This window comes from Nicotiana tabacum, chromosome 13 (genome assembly GCF_000715075.1).
Source record: "Nicotiana tabacum cultivar K326 chromosome 13, ASM71507v2, whole genome shotgun sequence".
Lineage (NCBI taxonomy): Eukaryota > Viridiplantae > Streptophyta > Magnoliopsida > Solanales > Solanaceae > Nicotiana > Nicotiana tabacum.
The window spans coordinates 22,555,981-22,571,367 of record NC_134092.1 but is presented as its reverse complement, the minus strand read 5'-3'; the positions used below and the strand labels follow the sequence as shown (position 1 = coordinate 22,571,367).

The following is a 15,387-nucleotide window of genomic DNA, read 5'->3' as shown; positions in this document are numbered from 1 at the left end:
TTTCTTTCTTATATTTTCCAGAAGGTCTCGCTCCGCCTTTTTAGGAGGTAGCCTATGTGACTTACTGGGTATCCTTTGCTGGTACTTAGCCTGTTTGGGCCTGCTACATCGTGTGGCAGATATTGGGGACGCATGTAACGAGACACATGGCTAGAGGAGATATTCTAGATTCAGTTTATAGACTCCGTTGATTCACCCCAGCGGTAGCGAACCCTTTTCATACTATTATTTATATCTTTTTTTTCTTTACGTTTATTTTATTTCCGGGGATGCCCCTGTAGGCTATGTATTTTAATTTTTTTTTTTAGATTCTAGAGGCTCATGACTTGTTAGTGGGTCAATATTAAAATAGTTTGGGATTTATCTTTTATTTATTATTTTTATCAGTCAAATTAAGAACCGCAACTTTATTAGAATTAATATTTAAGCACGTTAGATTCTTTACTATTGAACTTGAAGTTTGATACAAATAATACAGGGTTCACTCAACGAGTGGTAAGGGTTGAGTGCCAATCACGTCCCATCCCAGTTTGGGGGCGTGACAAGTTGGTATCAGAGCAACCAGGTTTGAGAAGTCCTAGGGAGTCATAATTTGAAAGCTCCTTAAAGAATACATATTTTTACTAAATTTTAATCCATTTATCACAAAAAAAGTAACGGCCGGATGCATTGTACAATATACCATACTGACTTAAAATCTTAAATCACTTTGATCTTAGCAGCTGCCGGCTTTCTTTTATTTCTGTATTCTCGTTCTCTGCAATTTCCTTTGTTCTTCTTTTCTTTAATATTCCTCCTTACAAGGAGAGGAAGAGTTCTCTTTCATATGGATTATGACACATCTTGAAAACAACTATCCAAACAAATAAAAACCTCCAAAGAATTTGGTTATAAATCCAAGAAACCTTTGGCTAATATAACAAACAAAAAGTCATAGTTGTAACTTTGTAAGCAATATAAAAGCAATGTGAAAAAAATAAAGCAATATAAAAGGGGACTTAATTAATGCCTTTGGGAAGATTCATCTTGATTAGTTGTAAAAATACAAGGTTAACAAAGTAAACATGGACCAAAACCAAACATCGTCAACGGTAATCATAGACGACCAAACTCAAACACCATCAACAACAACTATAGACCAAAACCAAACACCAGCACCAGCACCAGCAGTGTCACCTGTGGTTGGCTTGTCAATGTCATTAGTGGTATCTCTAGTGATGAGAGTTCTTACATTTATTTTGTTGTTGATATCATTGATTATCATTGCCTCTGCCAGTTTTGATACATTTGATATCTATGGTTTTCCAATCACGGTTAAGTCCAATGACTTCTATGGTTATCGGTAAATTACCTTTCCCCTTAACTTTTATATATTGACAACGTAAAGAATATTTAAGGGGTTGTTTAGCTTACAGTGTAGTTATGCGGGGTTTATAATGCATACAATGATAATTTATGAGGCTACTAATATTGAGCTAAATGTTATACAATTAATAATATAGGGTTTGTTAAGCGGGAGCAACAATATATCATAAATGCTAGGTAAGAATTACCTACTTTTGTGGCATTTTGTCCTTAAATATTTTAAGTCACTATAGATAAGACACGTACTTATAATTTATATTTTAACTCTGCATAAAATAATACACACCATAACTTAATGCGATTATAAAATTATGAAGCAATTAATTTTTCCTACATACGGCCAACCAAATTGCATTAGTTATATAGAGAGTATTATCATCCCCTCCAACCCAATGACCCCTATGTATAATATAACTTGTTTTAACAGGTTATTACTAATCTTTCTAGTCATGAGTAATCACCTGTAGTTATTTTTTAAATGGTCTGATATTTTAAAACTCTTTTATAATATAAGTTAAACTCGTTCGTTTATGACGAATTACAGCGGAGGATCCAATATTTTTAGTTAGTGGGTGCTTTAACTTTTTTAACATATGGTGAAAAACGAGACCTAACTGGGGTAAAACAAAAAGTTAAAAAAGGGCTTGTTATGAGTGAGATTCCAACTCTCATTCCTCACTTCATTAAAGCCTTCAATACCCTTTCTTAACCAAAGCATCTATTAGATCTTTTATTTTTTGAGTGCTTCTTGTCGTATTATATCAGTTTTCTTAATTTTTTATATAATTACAATATACTCCGAGACCGAGTTGAGGTTAATGGCTGCTCGAGCACCCAAATTTTTACATATAGATTCTCCCCTGACGAATTATTCCTACCTGAAGTTGGAAACATAGACCAAATAGTCGTTCATTAGCCTTACTAATCAAATGCATTATAAGAAAATTGGATATTTAACACTTCTAAAGGAAGAATGAATAATGTGTAGATATGCTTTTACTAATCCTAATCTTTATATTTGTTGAATTTCTTGGGGTGCAGTTATATGATATCGGCAGATGTGATTGGAATGGCCTATACCCTGCTATTAGCTGTGTTAACAATCTCCCATTTGATCACATCTGGAAGTCCCATTGGCAGTGGCCTTGCCTATTTTGAATTCTATGGCGATAAGGTAAGGTCAATCAACTGGGATTCTTCAAAAATGAAAATTGAAAATTAATCCAATTAGCCCCCCAAAAGAATAACACGATTCGAAATATTTGAGGAATATTTTTTTCCACTTCCAGCCAAAATTTCATGAATGGTTATTCAACTCACCAAACTCATAAAACTAATTTTCGGAATTAAAAAAAATAGTATTAAATATGTGTACATGCCACAGAAAATGAAGAAAAAAAATGCCGAATTTTTTTTTAACTTGATCCCAAGAACATATATAGGTTGTCACTTCAACAACTTATCTTACCTAATACCGCTTGGCACCTCTTAAAAATAAAAATAATCTACTTTCTCATACATTTTTTTTTATTTATAAAAAAACTCTTAATGTGCCACATGTTGAAAGACATCAAGTATTAGGTCGGATAAAAAAAATATTTTTATTTTATTTCTCTAAAATGGTGTACCGTGAATATTATACAAGGTGAGTTGCGGAGATAACTATACTTACATGTAACAATTTTATACATGTGGCGGCCTACTTGCTTTTACGGTACCGATTTAGCATTTTCCAGACTTTTAATGTTTTGTTATATATATATATATATTGCATAGTTGAGTTATTTTATTGTCACAAAAATTAATTTATATATATAGTATGATAAATTGAAAGTTGGATGACTATGCATGAAACTGAGATATGGAGGTGCAGGTTGTCTCATTCATATTGGCTACTGGAGCTGCTGCTGGATTAGGACTCAGTGTGGATTTTAACAGATTTCTGGACACTGGCAAAGATATACAAAATTTTATTAACATGGCAAATGCTGCTGCTAGCCTGCTTCTTCTTGGATCTGTTTGCTCTACCATTTCCTCATTCATTTCTTCTCTCAATCTTCCAAGGAGATCAAAAGCTTGAAGATCTAGTACTAATCTTGAAGATTCTGAAGACACATATTTCAAAATTTTTGATTATGTTAGGGGCCATGATATTGCAATTCACAGTATTTTTTTTTTCTTTCAAAATTTTGGTTCTTGTTTTTTGTTTAAATTGATAAGATATGAATAAATTGCATGGATGCTTGAGATGGCGTGTGCAAGATTTTCTATAAGCGGTGTGAACAAATAAATAATTACAATAACATCTTATTTAAAAAAAACAATACAAAACATTAGTACAACTCTCTACAGTGAGTTTTTATTTATTGGAATGTGTCCATAATAGCCTCAGAAATGTCTTTTTCCAGATCCCGTCCAAACATACCAACACATCCCAAAACACGACACTGACTTAGTCGAGACCTCAAATCACGCCAAACAACATCGAAACTACGAATCGACGATCAAAATCCTTCTTTAAACTTTCAAACTTCGACTAACGCGTCCGATTCATATCAAAACATTCCGGAATGACGCTAAACTTTGCGCACAGGTTATAAATCATAATACGAACCTATTCCAAGGCTCGAAATCCCAAACGGACATCGACAATACCAAAGTCCACCTCAAACCAAACTTAGAAAATTCTAAAGCCTTCCAAATGCCAACTTTCCACAATAAGCGCCGAAATACTCCCAGGTGATCCGATACTCAACCCGAACATACGCCCAAGTCCGAAATCATCATATGAACCTATTGGAACCTTCAAATCCTGATTCCGAAGTCGTTTCCTCAAAATTCAAACGTTAGTCAATTCTTCCAACTTAAAGCTTCAGAAATTAGAATTTTCTTTCCAAATCAACTCCAAACACCGAAATTCAACTCCGACCGCACGTACAAGTCATAATACCTGAAATGAAGCTACTCAAGGCCTCAAATCGCTGAACGATGTGCTAGAGCTTAAAACGACCGGTCGGGTCATTACATTCTTCCCCACTTAAACATACATTCGTCCTCGAACGTGCCAAGAACTGCTCCGGAGTTGTCCAAAATTACTATTTAATACCTCGTGTACCTGCCCGTGCCACCACTATCTAGTTGAGCATATTAGCTCGAACTAGACTGAAGAACCTCCCTATAACCTTAGCTAACAAGCTTTAGAACCATGTTCCAACTTCCGAATTTCTCTACAAAACCTGATTCTAACATACGAACATCGTATCAATCACTATACCAAAACATGATCATGCACCTTTGGTAAAATCACACCATGCACCACATAAGTCGGTTGCCCATAATAACATCCTCCGACCACAATAGCTGAAATTTTATGAATCTGATGCCCGCAATATGCCTCATAACACATGTGAGTCCTATTCCAATTCTCGCAATACCGCCACGACGAAAGAGATGTGTAGAAACTTATAACCACCTGCTAAATCAATAAATCATGGAGTTTCTCCTCCTGACAAGAACCATTACCTCATTCTGAACTGAATAATGATATTTTCTCTTTAATGTACCTTCTATAAATCTGATTGCACTAATTCCAGGTCCAATAATCTCATCTCACCCAGTACAAACTGCTCAGGCAATGAGTCACCTCAAACACTGACCAAGATCTTATGCAGCACCATCAAAGCGACAACAAGCTACCACTCGAATATAACTCATAAGGAAGAACGAACTCTGACAGGGAGTTACCCAGCCTGCGTAACGAATAAAACAGACGAATAGATGCTATGAACCTACCTCATGGATGAAAAACAAGGCACCCAAAATAAGTGTAAGGAACTATACTCAACATCTCGATGTTGCGGCGTGCAACCCGATCCAATATGACACTGTTACGGTGTGCAACCCGATCCACACAACATGCCCATGGCAGCATGCCACCCGATCCAAACCATATACCCGTGGCGGCATGCCACCCGATCCAAACCATATACCCATGGCGGTGTGCCACCCGATCCGCACATAAAAATCAAGAAGAAAAACAAACATCAAGACGTAGCGCTTATACTTACGAAATGCCTGAATATTGACCACGAGCATGCCAAGTGCATAATACAAATCCTGGGGAGACGGATAGCACCATACGCTACGAAACCCAAGCACAACTAAGGTGCAATAAATGACTTGAATCTCGAGAGCCACCCTGCTCATATAATACCACAAGCTACATGGGACCACCACACATGTGCGAATAATCAAGTTGTCTCACAACCCACATGGCACAATTGAGATTACACAGAATAGCTGACGACGGGAATAATATCTGATGCCCGACGACTCCTCCGTAAGCATTGCTATGACGAATGAACATATCCGACCTGCCGTAGAGCACCCATTCACATTAGACCCATCAACAGACCTCAAACCGATTCTAATCACACCATACTGGGCCAATAACCTTCCAAGGATCCACAACGGTCCTATTCATGACACATAAGAACGATCGTCAAATCCAGAACAAACTCACATAATCCACCACCCAAGGAATAGAATGCCTCCCCAGCATAAACTCTCACGTTAGCGCTAGTACTAGAATCTCCATACTTGGTTCCAATTATAACCATCAATTGACTAACCAGTCACACTTATAGAAATTCACCCGTGGGATACGCTCCCACAACCTTCCGCACCAGGTGACAAAGTCTGCACATCCATACCACCAACCGTACTAATTCAGTAAAGCAAATCAATACACCAAGCCTCTTACACAGGACACTGTCCTCAGGTGGCACTAAAGAAAATGCCATCTTACTCTGAACATCTGAATTCTCCCCTGCTCATCCGAGCTCGTGACATTCTTGTCAACACTGAACCACAACTTTGATCCTCAACTTTCAAATTCCCATGCCGCTCACTACACCTATCATCCCGTTACGAGAGAATACAAGAATTTATCATAACCCCTAAACTACCAGTAGAATGAACACTTCCTTGGCTAGGAACCTTTCACTTAGCTCATTTCAGAAGAGCCAATGCAATACACAACTAAATTCCCAAATCGCAAAAAATACAACCCTCAAGTCGTGATCTAAACCGCCATGACTCCTCCGGAATCCATTTACACCACAAGGTCATTTGAATCAAATACCTCTCAAATTAATCAAGTTATGGTGGCTGTCAAGCACGCGCGTACAACCACAAACCACATGTATAACTTCACACGCTGAAGGAACTAATCATTGCCACAATCATACTGATTCCACTATTACAAACGACCCAACTTTCAATACTGCACCGCATACCCGATGATAACATAGAAATTCCAAGTCCTGTTCGTCATCCATTGCGAAAACTTACTCCTTAACCACACAACGGACCCGAAATCCTTAGGCACTGCACTTTTATTCTTGAACCCACTAGAATCGTTGTTGAGAGTCACTCACTCTGACCTGGTCCCCAATATAACTAAACTCCAATGCTCTGCTAGCACATGAACACCCTCTCGAAGAAGAAACCGGTTGAACTCTTTTCCTTGTATATCACATCCACAAAACCACAAACCCTATGTCTTCCCAAAAAATTGAACATGAATCGATAAATCCAAATATAACGCACATCCATCAAGTTCTTTGCCCGAATTACCCCTGATGTTTTTATTCCTCAGTCATAATAACCCACCAATACACCGATAACCAAAAACCACATAAGCAGACAACCACTCGATCCAATCATAGACGGTGGGGCTCCCCCATTTAGCTTAAAGCTACAATTACATAAACCTAGAACCCACCAAGATTCCTCCTTCTCAATTACCATGATCTTGCACATTTAACCCACCAAATTTCTTGTAGTCTCTTGTTAAGCTTCTTATGAACATTCCGAATTATCAGTCGCAATCGCATATTTGACCTTCTGTCGGATAGTAAGTAGAACTCTTCGCAGAAACTTCATTAGAATCACGCAACTGCTAATCTGCTCACAGGAGATCACCCACCTGTGGAATTCCTTACCGACATCTTCTAACGACGATGCACTGGGTACAACTACCAGGAAATCAGTAACTCTCCTGAGCCCATGCTCGTCCACCAGCTGTACAAGTATGTTCCTCCCCCATTGACATCAATTGAAAGTCCAACAATACCTTGCAAACTCAAAGTCACGTTGTATCCGAAATGATAATCAAATCTTTACACACCTCTTCATTTCAAGCAAACTCTTTTCTGCTATATTCAATCTTTCTCCGTACAGTAACCACCATTCCAAATATAATCCGTGGACCTAGTCACTTTCCACCATGCCTCCCAAATCTCTTTAATCTTCCTCAAGGCATGCGGCTATCCTGCCACGGAATCCATATGCTAATCTGCCACTGTTAATTCGGTTAAACCATCTCTTTTAAGCAACTTCTCGACCTCTATTTTTCATACTTGACCTACTAATAATTCAACCACCGTGAGACACCTCCCGCCATGCCTTCCTCATACCTTGCTGCCCAGATGTTGCCCCAAATCAATCCATACCTGTAGCACTTGCACTAATGAATTACTACCAACTCTAAACCTTCTACAAGATCATCTTTCTTAAGCCATTAGCTTCTGAAGCACTGGTTCAATTCTAAAATCGCTACACACCGCCATTCTATGACAACCGCTTCTTAGGCGCCAATTCCCAACATCCTGCCCCGAAGGCAAATCGAAGAAGACCATAACACCGGCAAACCTTAGTGCGTTCAAACAAGGACGATGACACCTCATCACAAATGAGAATTCCACCACACTCGAAAATATCTAGTCTCGCTACTCCATCAACCAAAGCCTGAGCATTCATAGACTGATTGTCTTTCCTCAGCTGGATTTAAATGCTAAACCCATAAACCATGCACTAAGAAATCCTCCCTTCACGTCATTCACTGCCTCAACACATAAACGAGCACCCTACCATTACACCAACATTGTGCGATAACAACGCGTGAACATCATAGCAATTTGTGCATAGCCTCAAAACCATCAAAAATACAGCTACTGAGCTGAAATGACAAAATATCCTTTTGCAAGGCGACGATAATAGCGCACCGGAACACGCAAGGAAAAACATCCTGCACCACGTCTGCAGTACCACCACAACTACTTGACGCCCATTTGATAACAAACGCCCCACGTCGCGTAAGATTGAGTGGAAGGAAATAAAGGCACAAGCCTCAATGGAATCAAACCGCACGATAAAGAAATCAAGAAGGGAAATGCTACTAACAGCCCTGTAGCCTTTTGAAGATAAGTACAGACGTCTCCGTACCGATCCGCAAGACTCTGCCAGACTTGCTCATGACTCGTGAGACCTAAGTGAACCTAATGCTCTAATACCAAGCTGTCACGACCCAAAATCCACTATAGGTCGTGATGGCGCCTAACACCGCCATCAGGCAAGCCAACGGTGATTTACCAAGTTAATTACTCATTTTATTACTTCCGAATTCATAGATTTTAATAAGGAAGGAGTTTTACACTTATAAATCTACGGGAAAGTACAATATTTGTAGTTTATAAAAGAATTTAAAGGCGTTAATAATATACAAACCATAAGCATAAACTAGTATAACTCTAAAATCCGATGTCACAAGTGCATGAGCATTTTCTAAGGAGTTCAATAATAATAATACAACATCTGTCGAGAATGTAAATAGACATGATAAAATACATAGTACGATGCAGACTCGGTGGACTGCGATCCGTAGCCTGGAATGCAGCTCACATAAACTTCCCTAAACAGGTGCGCCTACGCGCCAAGATGATCGCCAAATGAACCTATCAGATCCTGCACATTTAGTGCAGAAGTGCAGTATGAGTACGTAAATCAACGCGTATCTAGTAAGTATCTAGTCTTACCCCGGAGAAGTAGTGACGAGGGATCGACATCGACACTTACTAGAGGTCCAATAAAATAATATAATAATTCATAACCGATATGAAGTGCACAACGATAGTGGGGCAAATATGTAAGTTATATAATCTTCCAAATATTTCTTTTAAAGTATGAATTTCTCAATCTTGTATTCTACCTTAACAGCTCAGAAGGACAAGTGCCAATATCAAATACATAAGGAATACAATATAAAATGCCGGGCATCAGTGAAAAGATTATGTCGTGAATATTCGGACTACTAGCGATATAACACACGATTCTACCGAGGTCGTTCGGCCCGATATAGAATAATGTGTACACTGCCGAGGGTCGAGCGACACAAACCATAGATGTATCTATTATACTGCTAAGGCGTTCGGCCCGCTCCATAAGAAAGGGAGGAAATTACCGAATTACGAGACACGTGCTTACGATACAGTACATGAGCACAAAATGAATATATAATCTTTACCATTTCTCAAATAACTCGCCCACAACTCAAAGTGTTAAGGCTCAGCCTAGTATACATATATTTATTTCTAAATCAAATTCAGTTATAACTTTAATTAGTTAAGCCAGCAGAACGAGTTTAAATAATTTAATTATTACACGATAAAGTCCAAAGTCTACCCGAACATAAATATGATTTAGCTACGTACGGACTCTCGTCACCTCGTGCGTACGTAGCACCCACAACTAGTTACACATAATAATAAATATCACCTAGGGGTAGTTTCCCCCTCACAAGATTAGACAGGAGACTTACCTCACTCGGAAGTTCCATGACCGGCTCCAATGCCTCTCTAACACCTCAACTCAAAGCCAAATGATCTGTAACTAGTCAAACAATGTGAAACTCAATCAAAATATACCCCGATGCTTATAATTAATCAATTCATAATTAATCAACCCTGGCCCACGTGCCCGGATTCCAAAATTTTTTGAAGATAAACTTTATCCATAACACCACGAACTCAAATATATAATTGTTTTCAAATTTCATGTCCAATTTCCTGGCCAAAATCTAAAATATCAATTTCTAGGTTTTCCACCAAAACCCTAAATTTCTATAAATTCTCATGCTTAAATCCATATATAAACCATGTATTTAACTCACAATGTGAAAAAATCACTTACCCCATAATAGATGATGAAGATGGCACTCCAAATTGCTCCAAAATCAGCTCCCATGGACGAAATGAAGTGGAATTGAGCCAAACCCCCATTTTAAAAGAACACACTGCCCAGCCCGGCCTTCGCACTTACGGTCCATTAGCCGCTTCTGCGGCTCCGCATCTGCGGAAATTCCCATCGCAGATGCGGTTCTCACTAAGCCCAGCAAGTTCGCTTCTATGGACAAAATCCGCTTTTGCGGTCTCGCTTCTGCAGAGCCCCAACCGCTCCTGTGGTCCAGCACCTGTGGTCCAGCACCAAAGGCCCAGTCCCGCTTTTGCGGTGCCTCCTCCGCTTCTGTAGATGCGCATCTGCGTGCCCAAACTCCGCACCTGCGGCCCTTCACCCAACTGGCCTCTTCCGCTTTTGCGGAACACTCATCGTATCTGCGGGCTCGCAGATGCGAAAATAACTTCGCATCTGTGGCCGTCCCAACTTAATCCAAATGACTCTTCTGCGACCATGACGCCGCTTCTGCGAGCTCGCACCTGCGGCCCATTCCACGCAGGTGTGATTGCACCATATCCCAGCTACCTCAACACTTCTTCCAAGTACAAATTCGATCCGTTTTTGATCCAATCCGCACCCGGGCCCCTATCCAAACATACCAACACATCCCAAAATATGACACATACTTAGCCGAGGCCTCAAATCATGCCAAACAACATCGAAACTATGAGTCGACGATCGAAATCCTTCTTTAAACTTTCAAACTTCGATGAACGCATCCGATTCATATCAAAATATTCTGGAATGACGCCAAACTTTGTGCAAAGTACATAAATCACAATACGAACCTATTCCAAGGCTCGGAATCCAAAACAGACATTGATAATACCAAAGTCCACCTCAAACCAAACTTAGGAAATTTTAAAGCCTTCCAAATGCCATCTTTCCACAATAAACGTCGAAATGCTCCCGGGTGATCTGATACTCAACCCGAACCTATGCCCAAGTCTAAAATCATCATACAAACCTATTGGAACCTTCAAATCCTGATTCTGAAGTGGTTTACTCAAAAGTCAAGCCTTAGTCAATTCTTCCAACTTAAAGCTTCGGAAATTTAAATTTTCTTTCCAAATCAACTCCAAACTTCCCGAAATTCAACCCCGACCGCACGTACAAGTCATAATACCTGAAGTGAAGCTAGTCAAGGCCTCAAACCGCTGAATGATGTACTGGAGCTCAAAATGACCGGTCGGGTCGTTATAAGTTACGAATTATCAAACGAGTAAATAAGAAAAATAATTCCAGCAATACTTTAATCATTGGCAGTAGAGAGAACATCAGAACCTAAAAGTTCCCAAGATTTTCAGATGAATCCCGGGTAGTGCTCGCACTAAGAAGGCCAGTTAATCAAAATTTGGTGGCCTTAGCTTTCAACCGGCCAAGAGCCAATAGTGCATAAAGTATAGAAGAATCAAAGTAGTGGTAACAATAGTTGAGTAATGAATTGTATTTTTTAGGGGAACGGGAAAGGGGGGCTTATATAGTAGTCGATTAAGCAGACAAACAAGGAAAGAAAATCAATCAAGTTCAAGCAGGGAAAAGAAAAACCACATGCATAGCCTATTCCGAATCAGAATAGGTAAAAATCGGACAAACCCTAGTTTGAGAAGTAGTCAAAATTAGCCAAGAGTCTCGGTGAATCGGACCCATGCGACCTTGTTGAGAGTGTATACAAACGGATATTTGTGTGAATCGTGTAGGTTGAGGACGATTGCACTCGATTCGGAGAGGTAATACTTACTAAAATAGGGCATGTACTAAGTAATACCACGAGCGTATAGATGACAACGAGATAGTGCAAATAGGGTAAGTATATAGTGAAAGAATTTCATGATTTAGCCGGGTTTTGAGGGGATTTGGGAGGAGGAGGCTAGGGCCTGGTGTGAGAGTGGGGAGATGAGGGAACGTAAAGGTGGTTAGGCAGGAGGAATGATCTTTAGGGTTTGGGGTGAGGGATATAAGGAGAATTGTGCGGTCCGCATAGCCCAGCCTCTGGTCGCACTTGTAATTGTGCGGACCGCACTTCCCCACCATGCCAGCATATTTTAAACTGTGTGTTACTGTCTGTTTGCAATTGAACTACAACTGACTGCTGTTATTGCTTGTTACAGAAAATGGTCAGATCTCGAGGCCGTGGTGATACATCAAAGGGGAGGGGTGAACCTTCCAAAAGCCGAGGCAAAAGTACTTTACCCTTTGTCCTCTAAATGATAATCACAAAGAAGGCTACATTCGGCCGAGGAAGAAATCGAGAGCCCTCCGAATCTAGTTCATATGCCCCATCTCGGGAAGCATCGGAGGGAGACTCAGTGCATGAGCAGCCTATTTTCCAATCATAGCCACAAGGAAGGTATCAACTCCGGGACGAGCCTTCCTCCTCACATAGCATCTCCGAGGGTTCGAAGAGTTCCAATTAGGATTCAGATCCCTCTTCTACACCTGTCCCTGAGGCACTGGCGACTACTATTGACTATATTCCGAATGATAGCTGAAGGGGTGATACTATAGTTGCCGGCCTTGAGAGATCGAAGAAGAAAGAGGTATGGGAGGACCATTTTGTGAGTCTAGCTGCCTTCATAAGCTTCCGTGGGTGGTGGCCGGTGGGATCGCTCACTCTTGAGTGACAGTTCCAGCTTAAATATCTTGACAAGTATAATCCAGACGTGTTGAGACAGTTTCGAGAAAGGAAGGGGTGGATGTGGTTCACCTAGATAGTTGTGGACGCCAAGGAGTATTTGGTCCGGGAATTCTATGCCAATGTGGCACACATCAAGAAAGGGACCAAAGTGACAAAAGTGAGAAATTTGAAGGTGAGATTTGACCAGCACACACTGAACTCCTATTTAGGGTTTGAGGATGTGGATCCTGCATAGTATTTGGAGAAGCTGGAGATGGGTGATGCAGCTCGCTCGTGGCTAGCTGAGCTTCTTGCAGCCCCGGGGCCACCACCACCATGGATCACTGCAGGGGTTCCTATTCAGCGTAACACCCTAAATTTCGAGGCGAAGGGATGGCAGACCTTTGTGTGTAGCAGACTAGACCCGTGCCAGAACGAGATAAACTTACCTATTCCACCGATAGTTCTAGTCGCCTCCATTATGGTCGGGTACCCAATCAATGTGGGTGCCGTGATGTCGGCCAACATATCAGTGATCACCAGGCAAGCTGACACCTCCTACCTGTATCCCAACACCATCACTAAGTTCCTTACAGATTTAGGGGTAGAGCCTAGAGATTTTGACATGAAGGTTCGGGCGAAGAAGCCCTTCTCTTAGTTTTCTCTGATGGATGCACACAACCCGAAGAGAAAGGGTCAGCCGACTACTACCGTAGGCCAGTCTGATGAGCCATCGGTGGTAGCTACAGAGTCAGCAGATATGCCTTCCACTTCAGTAGAGCCTTCAGCCAGTGCAGCTGCCATGCCTCCACCTTCAGCTTCAGTGCCTTCCACCTCGGCTTTAAAGCCGGTGCCGATGCCCACTGCTCCACTAACTGTGTTGTGAGTCTCCCAGACACTGGCGAGCCTCAACAACTGGATGCAGACAGCTACTGCAAAGCTGTCTGACATATTCGGTCATGCTGCAGCACAGTCATCTATGCCGGCATCCCAAATTCCCCCCACAGTTGAAGAAACTTTAAAGAAGATCCTGGACAATCAAAACATTATTATGGATACTCTGGTACAATATGGGTCCATTATTGAGGAGCTGGTAAAGGAAGTGAAGAAGATGCAGAAGTCCCAGGCCTCCAAGAAGTTAGTGGACAAGCTCTGGCGATAGGTTACCAAGATTACAACAGCCGGAGACATTCTATTTGACATGCTGATATACCCGCACCACCAAGTCCCAGATCCTACAGCACCAGCTGGCCAGTCTGAGGAGCCAGACACTACTGCTGACAATACTGAGACAGTCCGTCAGATGTTCACCAACCCAGCCACTCCCGGACTTGAGGATGATGATATCCAATTGGATAAGGCTGAGGTCGGTACCACTGTTGGGGACACAGAGATGGACACAAAGCCCTAGGGAGTTTTCTTCACTCTCACCCTTCTTTTACTCTTATGTTATTAAGCATTGGGGACAATACTTATTTTTATTCGGGGGGTGGGGGGTGGAGTTTCTTCGACACGTTCTGATGATTCTGTATTTTGATAACTATGAGACATTTCGCTTGTAATTAACTTATTACTATTTTTGGTCCTCTTTCTCATTATGTATATATTCCCTCTTATCTCTTATTATGTATATTCGTTTAGCTTTCAATAGTTCTTTTGTTTTATAGCTTCTTTATCTTTATGTGTGTCTTCATTTTGAATTAGTAGCTTCTTTTTGATTTAATAGCTTCTTTTTATGTCTTAGTGGATAATAAACCTTTGGTTTTATTAATGCCACGGTTCTTTCCAAAGGTGGTTTCTGTGTGAACCGGGTGGCTCTTCCCAACGATGGATGGCGTGACAACCTTCTTAAAGGATTGAGTCCGTTTTTGGTATTTAAGTAATAATAGTAGTAGTAATGAATAAAAAAGACCTAATTAAGTCATACTCGAAGAGTCAAACATGCTTCACTTGGTACCAACACACTTAACTTCATGCCTATGGTTAAAAACAAGGTTTTTGGAAAGAAATAGCTCTAGTTAGTGATGTTGGGACTCTTGTGTTGACTTAAGATAACATCGAGTGGTTTAACCGAACCATAGTGATTTTCAATCTCGAATATGGTCATCATGGGCCCTCGACTCTATCCTTTTTAATAATCCAGCTGCATGAGAGGTGAGGTGTTGTTGTTGCAAGTCCAAGTACTCGTGCTAATGGTCTAGAACTTGCCCCGAATGTATTTCTAGGTGAAATGTTAAGTTTTTCTTGGATTGTGAAGTGATTGTAGGCTCTCCTTGACTCGCTTGAAGTTTTCCATGGCCTACCAAAGTTGTTATCCCTAGTCAACCCAT

The 15,387-nt window shown here is 40.6% G+C and overlaps 1 protein-coding gene across 1 annotated transcript; it reads left to right on the top strand.

Moving 5' to 3' along the window:
- Positions 1 to 1,035: 1,035 nt before the first annotated feature.
- On the top strand, positions 1,036 to 3,638 carry LOC107790118 (CASP-like protein PIMP1). Its single transcript, XM_016612026.2, has 3 exons — positions 1,036 to 1,342; positions 2,407 to 2,539; positions 3,239 to 3,638. Exons 1-3 carry the CDS (start codon positions 1,065 to 1,067, stop codon positions 3,443 to 3,445), a joined length of 618 nt encoding a protein of 205 aa, XP_016467512.1. The 5' UTR covers positions 1,036 to 1,064; the 3' UTR covers positions 3,446 to 3,638.
- The last annotated feature ends 11,749 nt before the right edge of the window (positions 3,639 to 15,387 follow it).

What these genes read in the sequence shown, in the direction of transcription:
- LOC107790118 (XM_016612026.2), top strand. Translation starts at nt 1,065, where the DNA reads ATGGACCAAAACCAAACATCGTCAACGGTAATCATAGACGACCAAACT. An exon ending in AATGACTTCTATGGTTATCG is followed by an intron (nt 1,343 to 2,406) that starts GTAAATTACCTT and finishes CTTGGGGTGCAG; the next exon opens with TTATATGATATCGGCAGATG. An exon ending in TTGAATTCTATGGCGATAAG is followed by an intron (nt 2,540 to 3,238) that starts GTAAGGTCAATC and finishes ATGGAGGTGCAG; the next exon opens with GTTGTCTCATTCATATTGGC.